A 27984-nucleotide genomic window follows, 5' to 3' on the forward strand; every position below is an offset into this window, starting at 1 on the left:
GCAAAACGGGTCGAGCCCGTCGGGCCGATCCGCTAAACCCGCTAAAAAAGGTGGGTCGGGCTAGGATTTGGAGCCCGCTAAATTAAAAAAACCCGCCAAACCCGCACCGCCAAATTGGCCGGTTTTGGCGGGGCGGGGCGGGCCGGTCCGCCGGGCCGAAGATTTTTATTTTTTTTTATATTAAATAAAAGAGTGATTACTATTATAAAATTAATAATTATAAAATTTTTAAACACTTTTTTTCATTTTTTGTTTTTATTCTTCTTTTAGTTATTAACTTTATTTATTTTATTTTACAATTTCATATATATGCTCAAATTATGTGACTTATTTTATAAAATAAAGATGATTCTATTGACAAATATTATTTTGAACAATTTTATTGAAGTTAAAAATTAAAAAAAAGTATAGTAAAAAAATTATATTATAATTTGACTATTTTTTATTTGTATTTGATTTTTTAATTATTATTTTTTGATTAATTTTAATGAATTTTATTTTTCAAAAAAAAAAAAAGAGTCAAGCGGGCTAGCCCGCCAACCCGCCAATCCACCATAAAGCGGGGCGGGCTAGCATTTTGAACCCACTTTAGTTGGCGGGGCGGGCCGGTCTGCCCCGTTTATGAGGCGGGCCTAGGCGGGGCGGGGCGAGTTGGGACGGGCCGGCCCGCTTTGCCACCCCTATACACAGATTCATAAGATGAAGAACAAAAGTAATCCTTAAAACTGAATCAATACATAAATTAAAATAGAATAGTAATATTCTTAATCCATAAAAATAAACAGAGCTCCTAACCTTAACCAAGGAGGTTTAATGGCTCATGATTCAGAGAGAAAACTAGTCAAAATGTGAAAATGCGTAAAGGTCCAGATCCCCTGAAGGGCTGAATCTTTTCCCTTTTATATCTAATCTAATTTGATTTGAAAATAAAATAAAATAATAAATTCTAAAGCTAAAAGATTTGTTTGTAAATAAAAATAACTAAAATAAAATAAAATAGAACAAATAAAAGCTAAATCCAACTAAAGATGATCTTTTGGTATAGCATGATCCGTGTTGCTGGCGCTAAACACCAACTTCGGCGTTTAACGCCCGAGGGGACAGAAACGCTCCTTCCAATTCTGCCTTGCTGGCGCTAAACGCCAAGCTTGGGGTTTAGCGCCCTAGTGGGCAGAGAGCTCCCTTGTGTTTCTGAGTTGCTAGCGCTAAACGCCCATGTCCGCATTTAGCGCCAACTTGGCAGCTTCTAAACTCTTCTCTTTTTTTGCATACGAACTTTGCCAAACCGATCCAAACTTCACCTAAAATAATTAAAATACCAAAAGAAACTCAAAGTAGCATCCAAAGAGGTTTCAAACACTAAAATTCAATTAAGAATCATTAAATTCTAACTTAAAATAAACAAAAAATAAAGGGATGATGAAATTATATGGATTAAAACCAAGGAGAAAGGAAGATGAAATTATGAGGCTGAGATATAAGGGGGGTTTAGTAAACATAGTGGGTATGGATTGTGAAGGTGAAGGCAGACAAAGAGCAGGCAGACTGGCTATACTTTGGGACAACTCAATAAAAATAAATATTAGATCTATGTTAATTAATCATGTGGATATAGAGGTAAAAACCAAAGATTCAAAGCAGATTTGGAGGGCAACCGAGTTCTACAGATGTCCAGAGAATGAAAATAAACAACTGAGTTAGGAGCTTTTAACTTCCTTAGGGCAGAATTCCAACCAACCGTGGATAGTATTTGGTGACTTCAACCAAATAATGGCACAAATGGAAAAATTAGATGGAAATCCAGTTACTTATTTCCAAGTGTAAGGCTTCTGAGATGCAGTTCAGACTAACAAATTATTAGACTTTGGGTTTGTAGAACACTCATTTACATGGACAAATGGCCAAGCTAGGGAAGACAATATTCAAGAAAGACTCGATAGAGATTTAGCAATTATAGAGTGGAAAGAAGAGTTCCTGAAGACAATGGTTCATCACTTGAAAGGATTCAAATCGGACCATAGCCCGATCCTAGTAGACTTACTAAGGGAAAAAAGGAAGAAGAAAAAGGCACTACATAATATTTTATTCGAAGAAAGTTGGCTTACAAATGAAGCATGCAAGATTGTGAGAGAGGCGTGGAGCAATGCAAACATCCCTGTTAAGAGCAAGGTGGTAGCTTGTGGTAGTATATTAAACAAATGGGGTGAAGAGAACTTTGGTGATATACCTAAAAGTATCAAAATCCTTCAAAATAAACTACAACACCTAAACACCCTCAAACAAGAAAAAGACACAATCAAAAAAATAAAAGAGACCGAATTAGATTTGGATGAAGCCCTAAAAATAGAGATTTTGTGGCTCAAAGATCAAGAGTTGAATGGCTGAAATATGGAGACAAAAACTCTAAATGCTTCCACCAAAAGGCACCCCAAAAGAGAAAGAGGAATCAGGTGAAAAGAATTAAAGATAATGCAGGGTAGTCCATGAAGATGAAGGGAAGATAGACGAGGTGATTATTAGCTACTTTGAAGAGTTATTTGCCTCAGATGGAGTAAAAGATGCCCAGCAAATAGTAGACATAGTCAAAGGCAGAATTGACGAGCAAAAGGAGTTCTGGATAGAAATTTTACAGAAGAAGAAGAAGTGGAACATGCATTCAAACAGATGTACCCGACAAAAGCTCTAGGGCCAGATGGCATGCCAGCTCTCTTTTACCAAAAAATGTGAAAAATTGTTGGTAAGGATGTAACAAATACTGTCTTTAATATTTTGGATAGTAATGATAATCCTTCCTCTATTAATACTACTCATAGTTGCATGATCTCTAAGGTTAAAAATCCAAATCACACTAGAGAATTTAGACCTATATCTTTGTATAATGTTGTTTTCAAGCTTGTTACAAACATTTTGGCAAACAAACTCACATAAATCCTACCGAAAATATTAAGAAAATTCCAAAGCGCTTTTGTACAAGATAGACTAATTATAAACAACGATTTGGTGGCCTTTGAGATCTTCCATTTTATGAAAAAAAAAAGACGACGGAAAAAAAGGGCTATGTGGGAATCAAGCTAGACATGGCGAATGCTTATGATAGAATTGTATGGACTTTCTTAAAGGAAGTTTTGGCAGCTATGGAATTCCCGAAAAAGTGGATTAGCATCATCTGAAAGTGCATTTCAACAACATTTTTGGTCCTCATTAATGGAACTCCAAGCAAAGCCTTCAAGCCAAGTCGCGGACTCAGACAAGGAGACCCACTCTCTCCTTATCTCTTCGTGTTAGTGTGCGAAAATCCTATTGGAATTATTAATCAAGACACAGAATAGCAAGATGATAAGAGAAATTGAGGTAGCAAGACAAACCCCAAAAGTCAACCACCTCTTTTTTGCAGATGATAGTATTCTATTCACAAGGGCATCTAATCAAAACATTCTGGCAGTGAAAGAGATTCTTATTCTATTCCAAAAAGCTTTAGGCCAAAGAATTGACCTATAGAAGTCGAAAATCTCATTCAGTCGAAACGTGTCAACTACCAGACAGATTCTAATCCAATATTGGTTAAGGATAAAGATAGTGAGTCAACACTCTAAGTACTTGGGTCTGCCCACTCTCGTGGGAAGATCCAAAAACGAGATTTTCGATTTCTTACAAGAAAGAGTTTGGAAAAAGTTCAAGGGATGGAAGGAGAAATGCCTTTCCAGGGTTGAGAAAGAAACACTGATCAAAGCGGTAGCACAGTCCATTCCAACATACATAATGGGATACTTTCAAATTCTCACTAGTTTATGTCACTACCTTGATCCAATGATTCAAAAATTCTACTGGAAAAGTCACTACCTTAATAATTTTTTGTGGGAATTAGAGTGGTGGTTAGGGATTCAATAGACAACATAATGATGGCGGCCACATGCAAGGAAAACTTCTCTCTCCAAAGTCATGAGGTTTTTTTTTTTGGACATTGCCTTGGGCCAAAGAAATGACCCAGGCAAACAACCAGAACCAGTATTCGCCCCACGACCCGACCCCCTTGGTGCCCGACCCTAATAGTTTGTAAGGTAATCTTTCTCGACTTCAATCCATCAGAGCTTTGCCATTGTCGCCGGAGGCTCCCTTAAAAGTCCAAATACTTGATGCATGACGAAGCTCCTGGTGAAGGTTCCGCCGTGAAGCTCCAGCAATTGTGTTCGTGTTTACCGCTCTGCAGCTCCCTTTTAGCCAAGTCTTTGTTCGTGTTCTCCCCAATCATGTTACCCAACCTGGCATTGGACGAGCTCACCTTCCCCAATTTGCAGCTAAAGCTCCTTACCAGTACCTTATCCCATCCCTGGTGGCATATTCCTCGGCTACCTCTTCGACATCTGCTGCATCATTATCATCAGTCACAACCTGCTTATGATTAAGGCCACATGGTACTCAATCATTTTTGAGGGAATTAAAACTTTCACTGAATCATATATAAAGAAGTGCTAGATCAGATGACACGGCGGCACAAGGTAATGCCATCACCAACAGGGATTTGACAAATTTCAATTCTTTCATCACTAGCAAGGTGCTTGTTGAGATCCATCACATAACCACGAGAGTTCTTCACAAATCCATCATTGGTGCATGAGGTGGCTGAGCCACAGATCCAAACCATAGGGTGTGCTCCGAGATGCAGAAATCAGGCTTAGTCACTCTCCAGAATGGCACGAGCCAAACTGCCCAGCAACAAAGAACATAACACAAACCCTACCTTGCTCCTCAATTCCATCAATGCAAAATCTCGAATCAGATATCCAACAAAAAAGAGTACTGCACAAGATCTACCAAGGAGAGAAGAGAAACAACAAACATGGCATTCCACCCTTTCCCGACAAGGAAGGTACCAAAATCCACATCCAAAATGCCTCCAAACTTTCAACCTGCAAGCATAGTAATTCCCTGACTGATTTAATTTATACACAGCCAGTCCAAAACAAATATGCATGCTCATGATTTGTTTGCCAATTGCAGTGATATGTAGTGCTCTTCTTTCAAAATGTTCATGATGATTTGCGACTTGCACCTGAGCCAATTCTGTCGAAGAGAACCATCAGCAGTAAGCTTGGCTACTTCATGCGCTAAGGCATTCCCTTCTCTAGGCACCCAGGTAAACCCATAATTTGAGATATTTCACGCTAATTCCAAAATGTCGTCCAAAATAACTTGAATTTCTGCAATTGAGGCTTTTGATTTTAAAGCTTGGATGAGTATCAAACTGTCAGATTCAAAGATAATTCTTTCCAGTTAAAAGTTTTTAGCTATTATTAGTGCTTCCCTAACTGTTAATGCTTCCGCAGCTAAAGGAGAGGAAGCCGCAATTTTAGAGTTTGAGGCTGTGAGGAGGTTTCCAACATGGTCTCTGAATACTGCTGTTGTTGCTCCTCCAGAGAACACTTTGAGAAACGTTGCATCAACATTGCACTTAATCAATCCTGGTGGAGGCGGTCTCCAGGTAACCCTTCTAACTGTCCTCGTGTCATGAATAGAACTGATAGCTGGTTCTTCTGCGAAATTTGCAAATTCTGTTTCCATTTGTTTAGCGTTGTTAATTACTAGTAAAGGACTAGGTTTGGACCTCTGATGCACTGCTTGATTTCTTGCTTTCCACACCTCCCATGCCAAAAAAACCTACTCTGCTGCTACACAGTTCATAATCAGTTCCTGTGCCCCCTTCATATTTTTAAAAAGATCCATTACCCATTTTCCAAAAGATGAGACTGTATGGGCCGTAGGACAGCACTGAATTTAGGCTCCAAACCACGCAGCCCTTGTCCAAGGGCAGAGCAGCAGCGCATGCTCAGTGGACTCTGGTTCCTGCAAACAAATAGGACAGATAGGAGTGTTAGAGATTTTTTTATTATAAAGATTTTGGAAGACCGGTAAAATGTTATGCGAGTCCCGCCATAGAAAGGTTCTGATCTTTTAAGGCACTCTTAATTTCCAAATGTCTCTCCATAAGTCCTTGAAGTCATCACTAGTTGATGGGCTATTGTTATTATCAAGATGCTGCTCTTTCCTGGTAGCATGATATCCCGTTTTGATAGTGTACTTTCCATCTGGTTTAAGAGGCCAACTAAGTTTGTCTTCTATGCCAATAACACTCACCGGGGTTCTAATGATCTTCCCAACAGCATCTCCATCAAAATATTTCCTTAACTCGCTTATATTCCACCCCTGTCCTTCACTAATTAGCTCCTTTACAAACGTGACATCATCATTTATAACAACAGGACTCTTCTTCATGTTTAATATCCAATTATCATCCAAGATTCTCACTTTTTTTCCATTCCCAATCAACCATCTCCCATTTCTCAAAAGAAAATCCTTACCATGCACAATACTTTTCCAGATCCAAGATGCTCCCTTTCTTGCCTTAGTTACTTTAAAATCCTCATTCGAAAAATAGACAGCCTTAAGCACCTGAACCCAGACCGCATTAAGGCATTCGAAAACTCTCCATGCTTGTTTTGCCAAGTGTGCTAAATTTTGACTATAAAAATCCTTAAAACCAATTCCTCCATCCCTTTTGCTAGCACAAATTTTATCCTAATTCCTCAAATGGATACCCCTATCCTTACCAGTAGAGGCCCACCAAAATTTAGCCACTTTCTGACAAAGGCGGTGACAAAAACCTTTAGGAAAGAGGACGACATTCATAGCATAGGCAGGTATCGCTTGAATAACCGATTTGATGAGAACCTCCCTCCCAGACTGAGAAAGAAGTTTTTCTTTCCAACCGCAAAGCTTATCAGACACTCGCTCCTCAATCCACCTCAGAGCTTTATTCTTAGATCTGCCCCACTGAGCCGGAAGACCAAGGTACTTACCTGGTTGATCCCAAACAGGCAACCCTAAGATCTCTTCTATTTCTACTCTATTCCTGATCGGAACCTGATTGCCGAACATAATCCCAAACTTGTCAACATTTATTCATTGTACCAAGGCTTCTGTATACATATTTAAAACAGTAATGAGCTGATAAACTTCCTCCTCACTATCATTCGAGAAGATAATGCAATCATCGGCAAAGAGGAGATGAGAAATGGCTAGAGCAGTGGGAGCAATTCTAACACCAGAGATTCTACCCTCGTCTTTAGCCTTGTCCATAAGAATAGTAAAAACTTCAGCTGCTATGATAAACAAGTATGGCGAAAGGGGGTCTCCCTGCCTTAGCCCCCTCTGCGGCACAAAACTTCTTGACAAAACACCATTGATTTTAATTTTATAAGAAACCTGCGATACACATATCATAATCAACTTAACCCAGTGCAGATTAAACCCAAAAGCTTTTAGAGTTGCTTCTAGGAATGACCATTCAACCCTGTCATAGGCTTTATTCATATCAATCTTAACGGCTAAATTCCTGGAAGCATGCTGCCCTTTTTTATTTAAAGCATGAAACATTTCCTGCACTATTACCATGTTATCCTGAATGAGACGTCCCCCACAAAAGCACTCTGGATAGGTGAAACAATCGCATCTATTATTCTTCTAAGCCTAATAACCAACACCTTAGAAATGATCTTATATATAAAGTTACAACAGCTAATCGGTCGAAGCTGATTAAAAGTTTCTGGGTAATTAGTCTTAGGAACCAAAACTATAATAGTATCTCCGATGCTACTTAGTAGGACCCCTTCCTGAAAGAAATGCTTAACAACTTCACAAACCTCTTTCTCAATAATTGCCCAATGCTTTTGGAAAAAAATGCCATTTAATCCATCTGGACCCGATGTCTTAAGACTTCTAAGGCTGAAAGTAGCTTCTTTGATTTCCTGATCAGAAACCTCTTTCATTAGCTCTCGATTCATAACTTCAGTCACTCTAATAGGGATTTTGCTAATGCATTCAGACATAACAAGGTTGTCGAAAGCTTTAAAAAGATTCTGAAAATGAAGAACAGCCAGCTTAAGTATCTCATTCTCACCACATACTCATTCTCCACTAGTATCCTTTAATCTCTCAATCCTATTCCTGTCCCTTCGTTGGATGGTAGAAGCATGGAAAAAAGCAGTATTCTTGTCGCCAAACTTCAGCCATTTCACTCTAGATCTCTGACCCCAATACTTTTCCTCCTGCTTCCATAATCTAACAATATCCATTTTCAAATTACTAATTTCCTGTTGCTAAGTATCGGAGTATTCTCTTTCCTCTGCTAGCTTAAGGCTATGCATTTGTTTTTGTATTTCGACATCAGCCCTCTTAAAATTAATCTTGCTCCATTTGACCAATTCTTGCTTACAACTATTCATCCTTCGAGTTAAATTTGTCCAATAATCAACCGTACTATTACAAACACTATTCCATCCTCTCCTTATGATATTACCACAATCAGCATGATCAGCCCAAAAGGCCTCAAATTTAAAAGCATCTTCTCCTTATTCCCTTGGGTGTAACATTGAGAACTAAAGGCGTATAATCAGAGCTCATAGCTGGTAAAGCTGAAATGGTGGCATGTTGGAAAGCTCTTCGCCATTCCCAATTAGCAAGTACTCTATCTATCCTTTCTTTAGTAACAAAACCATTCCTTGGGTTACTAAACCATGTGAATTTAGTCCCTTGTAACTCGAAGTCCATGAGAGCATTCTTATCTACAAAACGCCTGAAAATGTCAATCTGACTAGTCGGCTTTGGATGCAACCCCACTTTCTCATGCTGAGCAATTACATCATTAAATTCCCCAATAAAAGCCCTCGGCACATGCAGATTATTATCTACACAAGTTAACTCATTCCATAACTCATTTCTTCTCTTAAAATCAGGATGGCCATAGACAAAAATTCCCTCCCAAACATTATTATTAACAGTGCTTATCTGAGCTTTAATAAAGTTTTCACACCAAGCATAAACATTAATAATTATATTATTACTTTTCCAAAAAAGACAGAGCCCTCCGGACAACCCCCGGGACTCGACACAAAATATATTATCAAAACCTAACTTTCTCCTAGTCCTAACATAGCTAAGATTACTAGCTTTAGTCTCCATAAGAAACAAAACAGACGGCCTGAGAGATTTACAAATACTTCTTAATTCAGACACTGTCAATGGGGCCACAATTCCACGACAGTTCCAGCTGACAACAATCATGGCTGCTGGTGGGGCGTGATAAGGCCCGCCTTTTCAGCCATAACTGATCCAGCAACATATTTGAACTTCTTACCTGATTTCTCCATTCTTAGCTGTTCATAATTCTCGAACTTGTCTACATAGACTGCTAGGCTGCTTGTATCCCTTGACCTTTTAGAGTTCAGATTCAGCCCCATATCAAAAGCCAGCTCCAACACATGTTGACTATCGTTCCTCTGCTCTGACCCAGCAGCAGTCTCCTCTTCCATTTGTTGCTGCTCCTCAGCTAGTTTGACGTAATACTCCTGCCCATTATCCATTCACTGAATCATGGTTCTACCGGCTGCAGTAACGATTCTCTTCATTTTTGGTTTATCTCTGTAGCTCCAGTCCTGCGCCATGCCTAACAATTCGTGCCTCCATCTCAGATTGCTTGCTGATTTCCGCATTGTCATGATGCTTAGTTTGGGCTTCTTTCTTGCCAAAAAGATTCTCTAATTCTTCGCTAATTGTTAGCTTTTTGGGATTCCCCCAAGCATCATCCTCTACTTGTTGGCACTGAAAACAATCCTCCATCTGCTTGGGCTCATCCAAACGTCCCTCATTCAGCCTTGTTCTGTTACCAAAAGGTTGGCACTCCTCGTTCTCCCCAACCTCAAGATGCTCCTGACGCCCCTTATGAATAATCTGAGAATGAAAAGGTCCAGAGGCCTCCTGCTCTATAGAAAACGTGGCATTGAGCCTAAATGCACAACTAACTTCACCTATCTCTTGGAGCTTATCATAACCTTTTCTGATGTCAGTTCTAGTGTTTGCAGATTTGTCACCCTTTCTCAAAGCTTCGTCTGCTTCAACATGCAGCCAAGATCCCTGGCTTTCCCCACCTAACGCCGTCTGTTGATCAGAATTTGCATTGAGATTTCTCAGAGGCCCTGTTTGTAGTCCCCTGCCCGTACTACTCTCTTCGTCCGAATGCTCCTTCATATGCTCCATTCTGGCGCGCTCCCCCTCACAATCCTGTTTAGCCTCAGTCCATTCCCTGTTAATTTCCTTCTCACCCTACTCTTTCCCCTTGGCTGAGATGGCCCTAGCTCGATTAACTCCTAAACCCAGCCCATACCTTGGTTGCATGTGGTCCCAGCTGGCTCCTATATTCCTTCTTGGTATGACCTAGGATTCCACAATTCAGACAATAACTGTCCTGTATCCTCTCATACTTGAAGTCCACCCAAAGAGTTTGATGATTCTGTGTCGCTAACCAGAAACCAGTTGCAGAGGATTGGTGATGTTCATTGTTACCCTCACTCTCAAGAACGTTCTCTGTAGTGTATCATTTAATCTGGGATTTTCTGTTTCCATCACAGTTCCTATTTTGTTACCAATAATTTCTGCTGTTTTCCTTGTTATATAATTGAGTGGAAGTCCATGTATTTGTACCCATAACTCCATATACCTGTGATCCACTTCATAGACTGAATCTCGTCCGTTCCATATCTGCAGATTAAGAATATGTCCACGAACGCTCCAGGGCTCTCCATTCCGTATTTGGATCCCTTTCCGCACATCTTTAAAGCTGATGAGCAGTTTGTTTCTGCCAACATCAGAAATGGCTACTCCTTCCGGATGGCCCCAAATTCCCAGAAGAGTTGCTCTGCAGGTGTTAAAGGTAACTTCTTTGTCCGAGAGAAACTTTCCTACCAAATTAAAATTTTCTGCAGCAAAACTGTCGTCCTCATGAGGGTTGATGGAAATAACTTTGCCTTCGATAGATTGCTCCTCATGGCAGGCCATATGTAGTATTGTGATAAAAAGAGAAAGAAGCTAAAAAGACAAGTTTGCACAAAGGGGTGAACAATAAACAAGTAAGCACAAAGCTGTTAATTCAGGGAAACACTCCATATGAGAGAAGAGTTCTCCATGAGAGAAAGAAGGCGGTTTCGTAAAGTCATGAGGTTGAACCCTTAGCTTGCTTAATGGGCCTCCAAAAGGACAAAGAATGTTTTTTTTTTTTAATTATCCTAGAAAGTCATAATGTGAAAGCCATAGAAAGTCTCAAGTCACAGAAAAGTTATAGTAGTTATTTTGGGAACTTTTATTTTTTTTTTTAATTATTCTAGAAAGTCATAATGTGAAAGCCATAGAAAGTCTCAAGTTACAGAGAAGTTATAGTAGTTATTTTGGGAACTTTTATCTTTGATTTTTTTTTTTTTTTTGGTCATTCTCTTTGATTGTTTAATAGTAGCCAAGATCAGTGACTTTTTTCATGTGAAGAGGAGTAGTGAATTGACTCAATTCTTATTTACCAATCCAAATGTTGTGTAGATAGAAGATGCACCCCAAATATTTGTAATTTGGCATTTTTGGATTTAATGAGTCCTATTCACGAAAGAAAGAGATCTATTTACATCGTCAGAAAAAATAAAATAAAACCCAACTAACGTTAGAAAAAAGAAAACCGTCCCTGAAAGTATTGGCTATGAAGCCTATGAGTCTATGACTACAAAACCGTAGAATAGAAAGGGCCATTCAGTAAACCCTTTTTTTTTATTTGACAAGGCCATTAACTCATTTGCACTGTCCTGTCTTCAATTAACAAGGCCCATAAACAATGAATAATTAAATTTTAAAAAACTAGAGAGAAATTAAAGGCAAAGGGAGGAACTGAGGAAGTCATGTGCTTTGGAAAAGCAAGGAATCCGAAGGATGTATGAATCTTTGAGATATGGTTATTAAATCAGGTTATTTATTTTTAATAATACTATTTGTGTAGCCAATGATGCATCTTTGAATAATCATAATAATTTATATAATCCCAATAGCCAATAGGGAGTAGTGTATGGAGGCTTCATGATACGTAGGATCTTTGAACATGTGATTTCATGAGCCAACTCCAAGGTATTAAGCAACAACTTTCTTTTCAATCATCTTCTCTATGTGTCACTATTCTTCTTGTCGTGTGATTCTTCAATATGTTTTGCTACTTCCAGCTACCTAGGAATATAATTTTTAATCATAACCTTATTAACTAACATATATTTGTAAGATCTCTGCTCCAAGGTTAGGTGGAAATATAGTAAAAAATAAAAATAAAATGACAACTTTATATCTAGCTGATGATGAAATTTTCCATTATCTAAGTAAAAATAATCTATGATTGGTTTGTTATTGCTATAGCAGTTTATCTGATAAATGGTTTCGATGAAAAAGACCGTAGTAATGGTGTACATAATTAAGATGTTAATTAATGGATAGTGGAGACTCTGGTTAATTAAAAAGGCTTAAGCAATTTCTTATGGCCAGCTCATTAAGGTTGTCGTTATCTTTAGTTATACGATCTGCTATTTCTTATAATGTCCCCCCTTCTACGTCTATTAATTAATTAAAAAACATACTAATAATAACGATTTTATATATAGTTGTCTTCAATCAAGCAGGATAGATAATTTTATGAATTAATCTTCTAATGATCCAGCATAACTTTACTTCTAATTGTGTTTACATGTTATATATTATTATTTTGGCCCATTACTAAATTAAATATGTTTTTTGGTATCTATCTATCATTCATATAGGTTTTGAAATCGTATCTCAAAACCACATGCTAAAGTACCTTTCTATGCACTTCAAGGGACAAAGAAAAAAATAAAATAAAATCAAACATCATAGTGGAGTCGGCATTCAACTAAAAGATGACTCGTTTAGACAGTATTAAGAAGCGTTGTTTATTATTTATTATTATTTTCACTAATGAGATTATCATCATTATTATTTGATAAGTCATTATCTATTATAATCTATCTCTCTAATTCCACCAAACCCTCCCCTCTTTAAAAGATGATGTTGTTGTCTATGTCTATGATATATGTAGGCGCAGGCAGACAAGTGTTTTTCACGTGAATAAATTATTAATTATAAATAGATAAAAAGGTCATTCACAACTCCATTTATAATTAACAACGATTTTGAAAGAAAGCTATGTTCGGTTTTAGCATTTCCTGAAGGTTTGTAACTTTGACCAAAATACAAGTCGTGTAAAAAAAAAAAAATACTATATCAACTTCAAAGAAGAAAAAATGAAAAAACATTTGTCGACCCTATTGAGTGTTGATCCTAATCTGGTCACTGTTTATGACAGGATCTTATATATTAGTACTAACTTTCAAAATTTTAATTACAAGGACATTCTTTTAGCTTTTAGAATGGAAAAAAAAAATTAATTTGGACTAGTTTTTGTTAACTTGTTCATTTAAGTAAATATCGCGAATTAGGTCCAAGACGAATTAATCATTATCATGTCAAATTTTAAAATATAAAAAAATTAAAAAAATAAATAAATAAATAAAAAGAGTAAAGTATTGTTTTTGTCCCTAATGTTTGGGATAAGTTCTAAAGTTATTTTTAACATTTCAATCGTCTTATGTAAGTCTCTAACGTTTCAAAACTGACTTGATGTTGTTCTGCCGTTAGGGATCCGTTAACAGAATTGAGACGATTTTGAAACGTTAAAGACTTAAATAGAACGAAAACGTTGGAGATAAAAATGATACATAGAAATAAATTTAAATTTTATCCTTCAATAATATCATTACTATACATAGTATTCAATTATTTTTTAATCACATCTAAGTAAATTATACTTAATCATATTACTTTCATTTTAAATAAATTAATTTTTTTAAATAATTTTACTCTTAAATTTAGTTATCATGAAATGTTTGTAGAATGACTAGTATATAAACTTGCAAAAAAAAATATATATATATATATATATATATATATATATATATATATATATACAATAAAATATAAATTATACCTTTTGTCTCTAATGTATCAAAATTCTTTAAAATTATAAAAAAAAATAAATTTATTTAAAATGAAAGTAATGTGATTAAGTGTAATTTATTTATATGTAATTAAAAAATAATTGAATACTATGTAAAGTAAAAAATTAATATTATTGAAAGATAAAATTAAATTAAAATTTATTTTTATGTATCGTTTTTGTTCCTAACGTTTTCGTCCTATTTAAGTCCCTAATGTTTCAAAATCGTCTCAATTTTGTCCTGCCATCAATTCTGTTAATGGATCCTAACGGCAAGACAACATTGAGTCAATTTTAAAATATTAGGGACTTAAATAGGACGTTAGGGGCAATTTTAGGGCTTATCTCAAACATTGGAACAAAAACGATAATTTACTAAAAAAAAAAAAAAGAAGAGGAAAGTAATAAATCAATTCAACAATTTAACATGCAATTTTAAGTGATGATACTAATAATCATTTAAAGGTAAGAAAATGAATTTATTCTGCTTTCTATAATTTTACATAAAAGATTAGAACAAATGTAAGTAGAAGTTAGTCAAGTTATAGAAGTCATTTTCTATCCAAACAGTGTCCAACGAATGGGAAAATATTCTGATTGGATTCGGTTCTCCACTTTTCCAGTTTACGTTTAAGCGCGTGACAAGCACGCGCTGGTTTTTGCCTCATTCATTCCTTGGCTGCACCACAAACTTTGAATTGCATATTTGCATCATCATCAGCATCCACTTCCCTCTATTCTTTCTACATGCCTGTGCCAAAGTTGAAAGAAGATGGGGCCTAATACCATTATATATTGTTCATAATAATAATTTAAACTGTTTTAACATCTGCTAGTAATTAATATTTGAGGAGAAAAAAAGAGAAATATTAGATTTGAGGAGTAAATTGAGGAAATTAAATCCAGATAAATATATGAATCATATTTGGTAATATTATATAGTATAACGTTTAATGTGCACAAATTAGGTAACTAATTATTTAGATTCCTTGTTTGATAGTTGATAAAATTTTATGAATTTCATAGTGATGGATGGAAGCTTCATCTTCATTTTCATCAACTTCTCATCATACTTAATGATAATAATAATAATAATCAAATTTTGAATTTATCTATGATTGTTACACAGTCCAATTTTCCATAGATAGTTACCTGTTTCTTTCACTTTCTGATTCCACAGCTTCACACACATTCACAGGCACATATATATGCACAAAAAGACACCAACCTTTTTATTAACTTGTTTCCTTTTTTTTGTTAGTCTTTGGTTCTCACCCGCTTATTTTCCTTATATGCCTATTCCTTCAACAATAAAAATCCAATTTTTATTCTTTTTGACCAGTGTTTCCCCTCCTCTCCTCCATTTTGTTCTAGATCCATAAAAGCAAGAAGCTTTATCGATAACTCTGGTTCGTTTTGTTAGAGGAAAGAAGAAAACATGACCATGGAGAATGGTGTTGATGATAGCAGTGATCAGTTCCCCAAAGGAATGCGTGTTCTTGCAGTTGATGATGACCCCACTTGCCTAATGGTTTTAGAAACTCTTCTCAGAAGATGTCAATATCATGGTTAGCTTCTCTTTTCTTTTGATTCTTGCTTTGTTCTACTAGATTTTGTCACATAATAATAACAGATAGATTGGGTGGTTGATGGTGTTCTTGCAGTTACCACAACTAGCCAAGCAATAAAGGCATTGAAGCTGTTGAGAGAGAACAAGTTTGACCTTGTAATAAGTGATGTGCACATGCCAGACATGGATGGATTTAAGCTTCTTGAGCTTGTGGGACTGGAAATGGACCTACCTGTCATAAGTATGTGGGGATTTCTTAGTCTTAATGCCAATCTTCACCAATTCATTCTTGCCCTATTTTATATGATTATCAATCCAATTAGTTACAAAATTAAAAGCCAATAATTAGGGTTTGGTTTTCTGGTTTTATTGTGTAACAGGGTTAGTCCTTTTCATTCTAAATTTTTGACAAATATTAAACTAAGATGAGGAGGTCAAGCTTTAATTGAAAATCTGTTTCAAGTTATTTTCAATTGCTTTTGAGTGATTGTGTGGCAAACATTTGATGGGTATGAAATGTTTGTTGAATATAGTGTTGTCCGCAAATGGTGATACAAAGCTTGTGATGAAGGGGATTTCTCATGGAGCTTGTGATTATCTACTAAAGCCTGTGAGAATTGAAGAGCTCAAGAACATTTGGCAGCATGTGATTAGGAGAAAGAAGTTTGATTCGAAGGAGAAGAACAAAACCAGGAACTCCGACAAGCCTAGTTCGGAGGGCGGCAATGTGCTAGGCTCAGCAGGAACAGGAAATTCAGAACAAAATGGGAAGCTGAATAAGAAAAGGAAGGATCAGGATGATGAAGAAGATGAGGAGCAAGATAATGGCCATGACAATGAGGATCCTTCGGCCCAGAAGAAGCCTCGTGTTGTTTGGTCTGTGGAGCTTCACCGCAAGTTTGTTGCTGCTGTTAATCAGTTAGGCATTGACAGTATGTTGTTCAGCTATAATTTTATTCTCATTTCATCAATTAGGATATGACTATCGTGTTGGGAATTATTATGATGATTTTCCCATTGCTGAAATAATGTTGTTTACTTGGCAGAGGCTGTACCTAAGAAGATTCTTGATTTGATGAATGTTGAAAAACTGACGCGGGAGAATGTGGCGAGCCATCTCCAGGCAATTTCTGTTGCCCTTTATTGTTATTTTTTTGGTATAGTTTAATATAACATGAACCTTGTCATCATTTGCATACTATTTACCGGTTGCACATTGTCTGTAGAAATATAGGCTTTATCTGAAACGAATCAGCTGTGTAGCGAACCAACAGGCGAATATGGTGGCGGCCCTAGGGAGTGCAGATCCATCCTACTTGAGAATGGGTTCTCTGAGTGGGGTTGGACATTTGCAAGCATTGAGTGGCTCGGGACAGTTTCCTAACAATGCTTTCAGGTCCTTTCCGCCAAATGGGATGGTTACCAGATTGAACACTCCTGCTGGATTGAATGTGCATGGATTCCCTTCTTCAGGAGCATTTCACTTGGGTCAATCACAGAATCTAAACAGCTCAACTGTTGAACAGCTGAAGTATCGGTCATCCATTGTTCCTGTTAATCAGAATGGTGTTCATGGAATGCAGGTGCCTATGGGGCTTGATCCATTGCAACACAATAAGGGTGTTATTCCTGTTCAGAACTTGACCACTGGTATTGATGCTAAAACAAATTTTCCTGTCTCAAATAAACTCCCGGATCCACAATCAAGAGTAGCATCCGGCGCGCATCCCCCGCTTCTTGGTAGCTCAAGCAATGCCTTGATGTTGGAAGCACGGCCACAAGACACACAAGGGGTTTTAGAATACGAAAACTTATCTTCTTCCGTACCTTCCCAACATTCAGAACTCCCGTTCTCTTTGCTGGATCAAGGTAGATACAGTGATAATTGGTCTAGTGCTGTGCAATCATCTGGGATCCAGACTGGTTCTTACCCTTCAAGCGAAAGTTTTAGACAGACGGCAATACCTGCTACAGATAACATGGCTTCATTACCCTTGCAAGAAGGGAATCTGAGTGTTTCTTCATCCATCTCCTTGCTGCCTAACCAGTCCTACAATTCGTTGATAGATACACACTCCCAAGCTGTGATTTTAGCTAATAGAACTGGTCATGTAAGCAATAGTGATGCACCATTTCAAGGTTGGGATGATCGCAATGAAGATGCTAGCTACCATTCAAATGCTGTTTGTAACACAATAAACACTGTGGCCCCAGGTTCGAGTTCTGTTGGTCACACAACAATAAACTCAACCTTACACAGAAACTTGGAGTTTAATTATGGTGATAGCTTGCAAATGAAGCACGATGCGATGACAAAGTTAGCGAAAGAGACCTCATTGAAACCGCATCAGGGGAATATCATGAACCCGCAGAAGTCTCAGCAGGGTAACTTCTCTAATAATGTTGGTTCCCTGGAAGACTTGGTCAGTTCAATGATGAAACAGGTAACAACATCTATGCATTATAGTGAAGATTGAAGGATCCCTATAGAAGTTTGCTTTTGGTTCGTATTTCCTACGTGAGACTTAGTGATATTCTGTTTCTTTTGCTTCTTGTTTCCCTATAAAGCATATATATGCAAATTTCAAGTCATTTTTACCCCCTAACTAAATATACCCTTAATTTGTAATGTTAGATCAAAATGTGCCACGGATTTCATTAATTTGGCTAAGAATAACTAACTGCCAGTATGCTGACATATTCAGTGGGTGTTGGTGTGATGCAGGAGCAAGATGAGATGAAAATATTGGATGGAGGCTTCATTTGTGATAATTATTCTGGTGGCATATCAATGTGAGAGCAAGTTTGACAAGTACATATATATGCCATTCTTGTTAGTGAATTTCGTATTGTGACGGGGTTATCGGTCATCATGTTTAAACAGTTTTGTCTTTGTATCTTTCTTTCCGTAGGCTGTAACTTGTCTTAGGTTTCTTTCTTTTTGTTAAGGGCTTTCTGTTGTCGTTGTCCATTCCCGACAATATGCCTTAATGGAGTCGGTCATGTCGTTGAAAATTTCCTAGAAGATTTGTTATTGGTCCATAAATAAGAATAAGATGATGATTACAATTAAAGACAAGAAAGACGGGTTAATTCCCCTATATATATGTTTTGGTTTTGGCCTGCTAAACTAAATGGGATTCATATCATTAGGGAAAGAAAAAGAAAAAAGATAGATACGGATAATATGGTTACACTTTGACATGACAGAAGAAATGTTTTCCTACCGACAATAACAACAATAGCTACCAATGTTGTGATATGATCTGAGTGACATTTCCACCATGTGCCATAATCTCAGCCATTTACAAATCGTTGACATTCTCGACTCTCGAGGCACTATTGCAGCGTTTGTTGACATTCCGTACCCGCGAATCGTTCCACTATGTTCATCCTTTTGTAGAACTAACTCAAGGTTGGTTCGTTCAGGCTTACGTGAAATCAATGCCCATTTTTCTTGGTTTGGTATACTTTTACCTTTAATAAAGATGGACAACACATTCTGTTGGTACGGGATTTCTACCAGTCATGAGGTTCGACTAATATAGACATTGATTGTATATGAATAGAGTTGAAAGAGTATTCGTAGCAGTCAAGTTGAAGGAGTATCATAAAACCAAATCATACATGGTTTAAATCTGGTAGTACGATACAGAATACAGGAATTAGTTGATGCTGCAAATAGACTTCTCGACTAGGATGAGTTTTGACTACAGATTCAAATACGAGCAAGTTAAAATTGAAGAAAAGTGGTATAAGAGTGTCAAAGTCAAAGATTTTCGACATATGGAAAAAAGGTTGAAAAGCAGTTACTAATTTTTCCTGGGATATTAACCCTCAAGATAAGCTGAGAACATAAGTGCGAATTTTAGAAAGCAAGCTGAAAAATGATTATGGGACTTGGAGACTAATGAAAGTGAAGATGTGGGACGTCAAACATGGATGACAAGATTTTTTATGGTCAAGACAAGGTCATGGGTTGTGAAAAAGAAGAAAGCTAGATCATGAAAAGAGAAAAATATTTGTAAATATATCTCCATGGTCTATAAATAGAAGAAGCTGAGAAGTAACCAAGGACTTCAATCATAATAATTCACAATCACACTAAAATTCTGTAAAAATCCAAATCACACTGACATCAAAGAAAATTATGGAGTGCTAGTACAAGTGAGTATTTGAAATTAATTTTTTTTTATTTTTATTTATTTCTTTTATTTCTAATTTATTTTATTGCTTTGTTTTTCTTTTCAAATACTTTAATTTCCTTTTCATTTATTTTAAACTTCAAGGTATTTACTGTTTTATTTACGGTTCATATTTATTCATCTATTTTTCGTTGTTATTTTTATCTTTATGATTATTTTATTTTGATTCTTTTTCCTTTAGAGCATTTTTGTTTATTTTAATTTTGACTATCACTTTCTTTGAATATTATTTATTTTTTGACATTTTCGTTAATTTGCATTTCATACATTTTATTCATTTTTGGCACAAACATTAAGTAATTTCAGGTCGAGCCTATTCTTTTTTAAAGGAGTCATATCTGCTCTCCGAATTGAGATCTTTATACAAGTTTGATTCAACACCTTGTCGATGTTACCAAAAATCAAGTGAAACAAATTGGCACGCTCGGTGAGATACTGAGTTAAATTAATATGTCAAAATTGTGCATGCGATTACGCTGGCAAATTAATAATGTCTGATAGAGTCTCTACTTCGACAGATACATCGAATAATGACACTGGTAAAAATACCAGAGATCCTGAGACAAAGGTTGTCCCATCAAATCGTAGGATGAACCTTGTGATCATAGAAGGAGTCCATTCGACGGTGTCTAGTACATGGCCTCTATATGGATTGCCCTCAAATTACTCTCCCCCAATGGAAAATCCTAACATAGGATTTATGGGAGGTACGGTCAATACAAGGAATAACCCCATGTATAACCCGACAGCTCCAGGTTACCCTCTAGTGGGTATACCGACTCACTATAATCCTAATGTGGCAAATTATAATGCTTATCAATATTTGATAAGCAATCCTCCATATTTATGATTAGTGTCCATATCCTCGCAACCTAACGTGGTAATGCCAAATGTCACTTCGACACAAGGCACAAGGGCAACCCCAGTAAGGTTGACAGCTGGTGGAGCACATGACTCCATATTTTTTAGAAACGTCGAGGCAACCTATCGGAACAACATCTTCTAACACGGTCGAATCTTTGGTTGTGTTTAGATAACAAATTGAGGATAGTTATCATGACTTAGTCAATATACTTACACAGCAGATGGCTACAGTTTTAAATCCTATAATAGAAATAATAATGCAAGAATAGAGCAAATAGCTCGATGTGTCGATAATATTACAGGGACAATCAATCGATCATTTGTACCACCAATAGGTGGAACTACATGGTAATAACCCTCCGCTAATATTAAATAGAGGAGACAACCCAAATAGAATTTTGAATGAGGCAAGAGCAAACAATGTTGCTCAAGCCTATGATCAAAATATAATTTAAGTTGTCGAATAAATCTTGAATAGAGTAGGGTTAAATATAGGGGTGACAAATCAACCCTATTTTATATCTCCTTTTTCATATTATGTCTTGCAAGATGAACTTTCTAGGGGAGTTCAAAACTCCCAAATCCCTCACTAAGTTTTCAGGAGAAAGTGGAGAATCAATGGTTGATGATATAGCTCGATATACAGTCAAAATAGGTGAGCTAGCTAATATGATATATTTTTCTTCTTTACTTACAAAAAATACCTTCACTTGGTTTTCAAATTTGCAACCTAACTAGATTCATATTTGGATTCAACTAGAAAGGAATTTTCATTATCAATTCTTTAGAGGAGAAATAAAAGTAACTTTATTAGATTTATTCACAATAAAGAGGGAAAAAGCCGAGTTGATTGATGACTATCTCATACGATTCAAGAATATGGGAAACAAGTGTTTTACTCCTATTTCTAAACCTAAAGTAGTCAAGATGACCATCAATGGTCTCGATTTCAATAGTCGAAAGATATTAGTAAATCAGCAATTTTTAGACTTGGCTCAATTAGCTGATAAAATGCAACAAATTGAAAAGTTGAATAAAGAGAAAGAAGAACTTGAGCCGAGCAAACAAAATCCTATCTTTAATAAGAAGGTAAATTTTGTCGACTGTATGAGTGAAGAGTCAAACAATGAGTCTGCCTTTGATGTAGAATTAAAGGATGGACCCTAATATGTGTGTCGATCTCTTAATCCAGCAAAATATAAAATTCCTTTGTCAGGAGAAAGAAGTTATTCTTTCAACTTGACAAAAGCTGAACAAATTTTTGACATGTTATTAAAAGAGAAACAGTTGTACTTGCTGAAGAAAAAAGAATGTCATTTGTTTCTGAAATTAGAAATAAAAAGTTTTGTAAATTTCAACAAGCCTCTAGGCATTATACCAATAATTGTGTACGTTTCAGGGACTTGATACAAAAGGCTATTAAAGATGATCGACTAAAGTTAATAGAGAAATCTGAGATGAAAGTAGACTCTGATCCTTTCCAGGTGATGTCGAACATTGTTGAAACAGAGAAAATGACTTTCTCGATCAACATGACTTCTGTCAAGCCTCTAGGGAAAGATAGTCAATTCGAACTCGATATGTTTGAAGCGGAAATGCATGTTTATCCTAAGGCAGGAGAGGACTTGTTGGATTTTTTACTAAGACAAAGAGAATAGAAGGGGAATGTTGCCATTTTCCCTCGATGCAGCGCTTTGTTCGACACATCAGCTGCTAAAGCTTTTGACTCCTACAAAAAGAGTAGAGAATGGGTTTACCAAGAAGAATTGAGGCAAGCACAACTAAAGCAGGGAGGTAAAGGTCGAGACATCTCAAGTGCTCCTATTAAACAACAAATGCACACTATCATCATAGTTGATCAGAAAATCCAAGGGGTGTCGAATCGAACTAAAGTTCCTCCCTCTAACGTATCGAACAATAAATGGATACAAGCGGAACAATGCTCCAAACTATTCAAGGAATTATAACTTCAATGTTCCTAGAGGAGATTTTGGAAATTAGGCTGGAAACCATAAAATAGATGCTTCTCGATGAGGGGTAAGAAGAATAGGTGGCAATCGAGCTAGATCTCGACACAATGTTCAGGATAAAGCTTCCTTCATTCCAAGAGTTGTGACTAAAGCACAGGGGGCTTATGTCGACACAAAGGGTCCATATCCAGAGTTGAATAAAGAAAGCAAGTTGCTTCAGAAGCAAGAGCAGAAAGAGGGTAGAGCATCCTTGATCAGGGATTAGGAACCAAACAATGTGTCAAAAGAAACATCCATAACCAAGCCAATTTCCAAGTCAAAAGAGGATGAAGAAGCATTGACAGAGACTTTTGACTCTTGATTTGAAGATGACTATGACGTAATGTTTGCAGAAACTGGGTTTGGATATGTGACCACAGTGTCTGTTCTCCCTTTCGACTTCTAGGGTAACCCTGAAGGCCCTTGGCATTGTCTCAAAGGAGATTGTGATGATGTCATCCCAGGAGATGAATGTAGGTTCATCGAGAATGGGTTGGTAAAAGAATGGTTGTTTGAAAGACTTGATGAGATAACCAAGGGTCACCTTCAACCTTTGCATATTAAAGTTAAGGTCGAAGGACTAATGATCAATCATATCCTGGTTGATAGAGGGGCAGCAATTAATTTACTACCTAAAAGTATACTACCCTTTTTTCCAAAAGATAGTCAAAGATCTAGTAAAAATAAATTTTGCTGTCGTTATATTCAATGGTAAGTCGACAACAGTCTTGGGAATGATCCTACTCAGAGTCAAGGTTGGAAGTGTCGAAAGGCCAATAGTTTTTATAGTAGTGCCTACCAAAGCAATTTTTAATATGTTGTAGAGAAGAGATTGGATCCATGGAGTAGGGGCAATACCCTCAACCCTGCATCAGAAGTTGGTGCTTTAGGATGAGTATGGAAGGATTAAAGAAATTGAAGCTGACAACATCTCCTGCTATGTCGAACAAATGAATATCGGCTTCAAAGAATATCATATGAGTGTTCTAATGACGTGCATCATCTACCTCTTTCTCTCATAAAAAAAGGGCCATAGAAGTGGTTAATTCTCATTCATTTGATGCATTTATAAGAGTTATATCATAGGTTTATAAGAATATGCTTTGAAATGAGTTCTTGATTGGATTTCAGGTGAAAAGAGCAACAAAGGGGGAAGGAAGCAAGCAAGGATGCTGGGCGTGTGTGTGGGGGCGTGCCACTTCAAGCAAACGCCTGGATCTTTGACTGGGCATGGCACGCCAGCTATGATATCCAGAAAGAGGATTTGAAGAACTACTATGGGCGTGGCACGCCAAATGTACTCCCCAGAAAGGAGTCATGGAGCTTTACTATGGGCATGGCATGCCATTGCTGGGCGTTGCATGCCAGTTATGCTCTCCAGAAGAAGACCCCAAGCCTTACAAGGGGTGTGGCATGCCACTGCAGGGCGTGGCACACCAACTATCTTTTCCAGAAGAGGGTTCCTAGAGTTTCATTATGCGCATGGCACGCCAAGCATATTATCCAGAGAGGGAACTCCAAGCTCAACAATAGGCGTGGCACACCAGTAATATTTTTCAGAAAGGAGTATTGAAGAGTTGCCAAGGGCGTGGCACGCCAGGTCGAAGGCGCGGCATGCCAGTTTACTTAACCAGAAGGAAGATTGAAGACTTCATCGAGGGTGTGCCACTTGAGACTCTGGGCATGGCACGCCAAGCTAACTATCAATGGGCGTGCCACTTGGGACTTGGGTGTGGCACGCCAACCTTGCTCGCATCATGGGCGTGGCACGCCAGTCCTAGGCGTGGCACGCCAGCTCACTGGACCAAAAAGAGACAATTGCACACCAACAAGGGCATGGCACGCCAGTCCTGGGCGTGGCACGCCAAGCGAACCTTCCAGAGAAGAAGAATGAAGAATTTGCTCTGGGCGTGGCACGCCAGTTCAAATTGTCAGAGAAGAAGATGGAAGACTACACCACGGGGCATGCCACTTTAGTTTTGGGCATGGCATGCCAAGTCAGCTTCACTATGGGGCGTGCCACTTGAGAGTTGGGCGTCGCACGCCAAGCTAGCTTTACTATGGGGCGTGCCACTTGAGTTTTGGGGTGGCACGCCAAGCCAGCTTCACCTTTTGGGCGTGGCACGCCATTCACACGCCACTCACATGCCTCTAATGAATGGTTATTTCATTTAATTTTCAATTGTAATTTTCTTTTTTTTTTATTTTTTATTTCTAGTAATAGGAGTAGTATAAATACCTCTTGAAGAGACTAAAAAGGGGCTTGGAACTTTTACTTCACTTTGCTTTACTTTCATCTTCTTCCATCTCTTGTACTCTCTAAGCTATGAGTAGCTAAACTCCCTCTCATTGGGGGAGGGAGCTCTGTTGTACTTGATGGATTAATGATAGTGAATTTCTTCTTCTCTTTATCTCTCTTTGATTTTCTAGAAGGAATTTCGTTCTTCATGCTTAGCATTCAATTATCTTAGAAAAGAGATTTAATGCAAACTGGGTTTTATAGGAACCTTGGAAGAGGAAACATGAAATCATGCTTGAAATCCCTTCTCACATTGAGTAGATCTAGGTTTCGGGATTGGATATGGTGACATTAAATCTACCCAAATACTTGGATCTATGAGGATGTGTGGTAAAATTAGGGACCAAGCTTATCTCTCTTCATGAGCAATTAGACCAAGGAATTGGCTGATTATCAAGATTTGAGAGATTGAATTACCAAGAAATTGGGATTCAATCAATCATGATTGCCAAGAGGTCAATGAGTTGAATGATTGAAGATGAGATGATCTGAATTTAATCCGGAGAAAGCAACATCTCCTAACCCCAATGAATCTTCCCCATTCTTATCTTTCCTATTATTTATAGCCTTGTTTAATTTCCGTCAATCAACCCATTCCCCTTTTACAATTCAGTCGTTTACATTTCTGTCATTTACATTGTAGCAATTTATCTTTATGCTGTTTACATTCTAGCACTTTACCGCTTTCTTTATCTTCAAGTCATTTATAATTCTATCATTTAATTTTTTGCACTCAACACTTGTTCTTGGTTAGCTTGACTAAATTACCCAGTAACTAAAGTTTCTCAATCAATCAATCCCTGTGAGATCGACCTCACTCTTAGTGAGATTTTACTTGACCATAGTTCGGTATACTTGCCGAAGGAGTTATTGTAGAGATACAATAAATTCTAGTCATCATGTTCTACCACTAGATATTGATTTGGCACGTTTGACCCCTCTCTTATCAAAGGTTGCTACATCAGGGCCCATGGTATGAAACTGGTCCCCAAGGCCACGAAGAGCTCAGCCACAAAATCCACTTAATGGGTATATCGAGCCATTGCACTCGACTCTCAACCTATATGGCTGAGAAAAATGAGTGCATAAGTGAACGTACTCTAGATTGTATATATGATCTTGATGCCTTAGGGTTTGAAAAGTCTGATTTGTTTTCAGAAGATTTGCATAATAAAAAAATTTAAAGTATAAGATCATCTGGATGAAGTCGAGATTAGTAGAGAAGGTCGAATTACTTATGTAAGTAAGCGCTTAGACCCTGATTTCAAAGAGGAGTTAATAAAGGTATTGAAGAAATACTAAGATTGTTTTGTTTGGCAATATGAGGAGATGCCTGGATTTGATAAATATCTAGTCGAGCATAAACTTCCCATCCTTGAGAATGCTCGACCTATTAAGCAAGCTCCAAGACGTTTTGCCCCTGAAATCATGGTAAAAACCAAAGAGGAGGTCGAACATTTGCTGAAAGCTGGATTCATTCGAACAACCAGGTATGTCGAATGGATTTCTAATATTGTTCCTATAATTAAGAAAAAAATGAGTGTGTATTGATTTCAGGAATTTGAATAAAGCTACTCCAAAATATGAGTATCACATCCCAATTGCAGAAATGTTGATCAACTTTGCAGCAGGAAGCAAACTTCTGAGTTTCATGGATGGATACTCGGGATATAATCTGACATTCATTTTCCAAGAAGATGTGTCAAAAATGTCCAAGGGCTATTGGCACGTATGAATGGTTAGTCATGCCCTTTGGATTAAAGAATGCAGGAGCCACTTACCAAAGAGTAATGAACTCTATTTTTCATGATTTTATTAGTAAGTTTATTGAAATTTAGATTGATGATGTTGTTGTGAAGTCGAAGTCGAAACAGTCTCACTAATATAATTTAGAAACGACTTTTAAGCGAATGAGGCATCATCGACTCAAGATAAATCCATTGAAATGTATTTTTGGTGTATCTGCAGGAAACTTCTTGGGATTTATTGTGAAGAAGAAAGGAGTAGTTGTGAACATTAACAAGTGCTAGGTTATTTTCGACTCATCAACCCCTAAGAATAAGAAAGAACTCCAATCTTTCTTAAGTAAAGTAAACTTTCTTTGACGTTTCATTTTCAGTTTGTCTGGAAACATAAGGATATTTACCCCTGTATTGAAATTGAAATAGGGAGAACAGTTTAGATGGGAGGGGGAACACCAAGAAGCCTTCGACCAAATAAATCAATATTTGACTTCACCACCAATCTTGGCACCTATCAAGCAAGGTTGACCACTAAAATTATATATGATGTGTTGGATACAACTTTAGGGAGCATGCTATCCCAGGAAGACAGAGATGGTAACGACAGAGTAGTTTATTATCTAAGTCGAATGTTGACTGATGTAGAAACTAGATATAGTGCAGTTGAGAAGTTTTGTTTATCCCTTTATTTCTCTAGTACTAAACTTAAAGTTATTTAATTAAAAAGAATATTTATGTTGTATCGAAATTCGATATAATTAAGTATATGCTTTCTTATCCAATGTTAAGAAAACGAATTGGCAAGTGGTTGTTAGGATTAATCAAATATTCTTTATTTTATGTCCCTATTAAGGCTGTCAAAGGACAAGTGATTGCTGAATTTTTAGCAGATCACCCTTGTATCAATATTGAGGAATGACGCATAGTTGGATATTTAGAGCTCAAACCTTGGAGGTTATTTTTCGATGGGTCGAAACATCAAAATAGGGTAGGAGTTAGGATAGTAATAATCACTCTTGACAACATATCAACAAAGTTCATGTTTCGACAAGAGCCAAGTTTATCAAATAATGAAGTAGAGTATGAGGCCTTAATTATTGGTTTAGAACTCTTAATTGAAAAAGGGACTCGAACAGTCGAAATCATGGGAGATTCACTATAAGTCGTCCAACAGTTAGCTAGAAACTACTGAGTTATTAGTCAAAATTTGGTCAAATATTTTGTGGTAACAGTGCGACTTTTAGCTGAATTCGACTCAGTTTCAATAAAGTACATATTTAGATAGTCGAATCAGGAAGCTAATGGGTTGGCTTAAATGGCTTTTGGCTACAAAATATCTCCTAATTTGGTAAAAGAATTTAGCAAGATCGAAAC

The 27984-nt window shown here is 37.1% G+C and overlaps 3 protein-coding genes across 4 annotated transcripts; 1 reads left to right on the forward strand and 2 right to left on the reverse strand.

Annotated features, from left to right (window-relative positions):
* Positions 1–5772: 5772 nt before the first annotated feature.
* On the reverse strand, positions 5773–9416 carry LOC148581538 (uncharacterized). Its single transcript, XM_088492471.1, has 7 exons — positions 9191–9416; positions 8425–8846; positions 7698–7913; positions 6967–7260; positions 6727–6918; positions 5959–6447; positions 5773–5841 (listed from the first exon to the last, which is right to left on the reverse strand). The coding sequence occupies exons 1-7, from the start codon at positions 9414–9416 to the stop codon at positions 5773–5775; spliced, it is 1908 nt and encodes a 635-aa protein (XP_088348597.1).
* Positions 9417–10350: 934 nt separating this feature from the next.
* On the reverse strand, positions 10351–10887 carry LOC148581539 (uncharacterized protein At4g02000-like). Its single transcript, XM_088492475.1, has one exon. It carries the CDS (start codon positions 10885–10887, stop codon positions 10351–10353), a length of 537 nt encoding a protein of 178 aa, XP_088348601.1.
* A 3695-nt stretch (positions 10888–14582) lies between these two features.
* RR12 (response regulator 12) lies at positions 14583–18574 on the forward strand. Of its 2 annotated transcripts, none has more exons than XM_016325282.3 (6): positions 14583–15489; positions 15586–15732; positions 16025–16423; positions 16538–16614; positions 16718–17935; positions 18217–18574. In XM_016325282.3, exons 1-6 carry the CDS (start codon positions 15360–15362, stop codon positions 18286–18288), a joined length of 2043 nt encoding a protein of 680 aa, XP_016180768.2. In that variant the 5' UTR covers positions 14583–15359; the 3' UTR covers positions 18289–18574. The 2 variants fall into 2 exon arrangements, with proteins under 2 accessions (XP_016180768.2, XP_016180769.2); XM_016325283.3 differs by having other exon boundaries at positions 14617–15489; positions 16718–17994.
* Positions 18575–27984: the final 9410 nt, after the last annotated feature.

Source organism: Arachis ipaensis, chromosome B10 (assembly GCF_059453495.1).
Source record: "Arachis ipaensis isolate K30076 ecotype BB chromosome B10, ASM5945349v1, whole genome shotgun sequence".
Taxonomy (NCBI): Eukaryota; Viridiplantae; Streptophyta; class Magnoliopsida; order Fabales; family Fabaceae; genus Arachis; species Arachis ipaensis.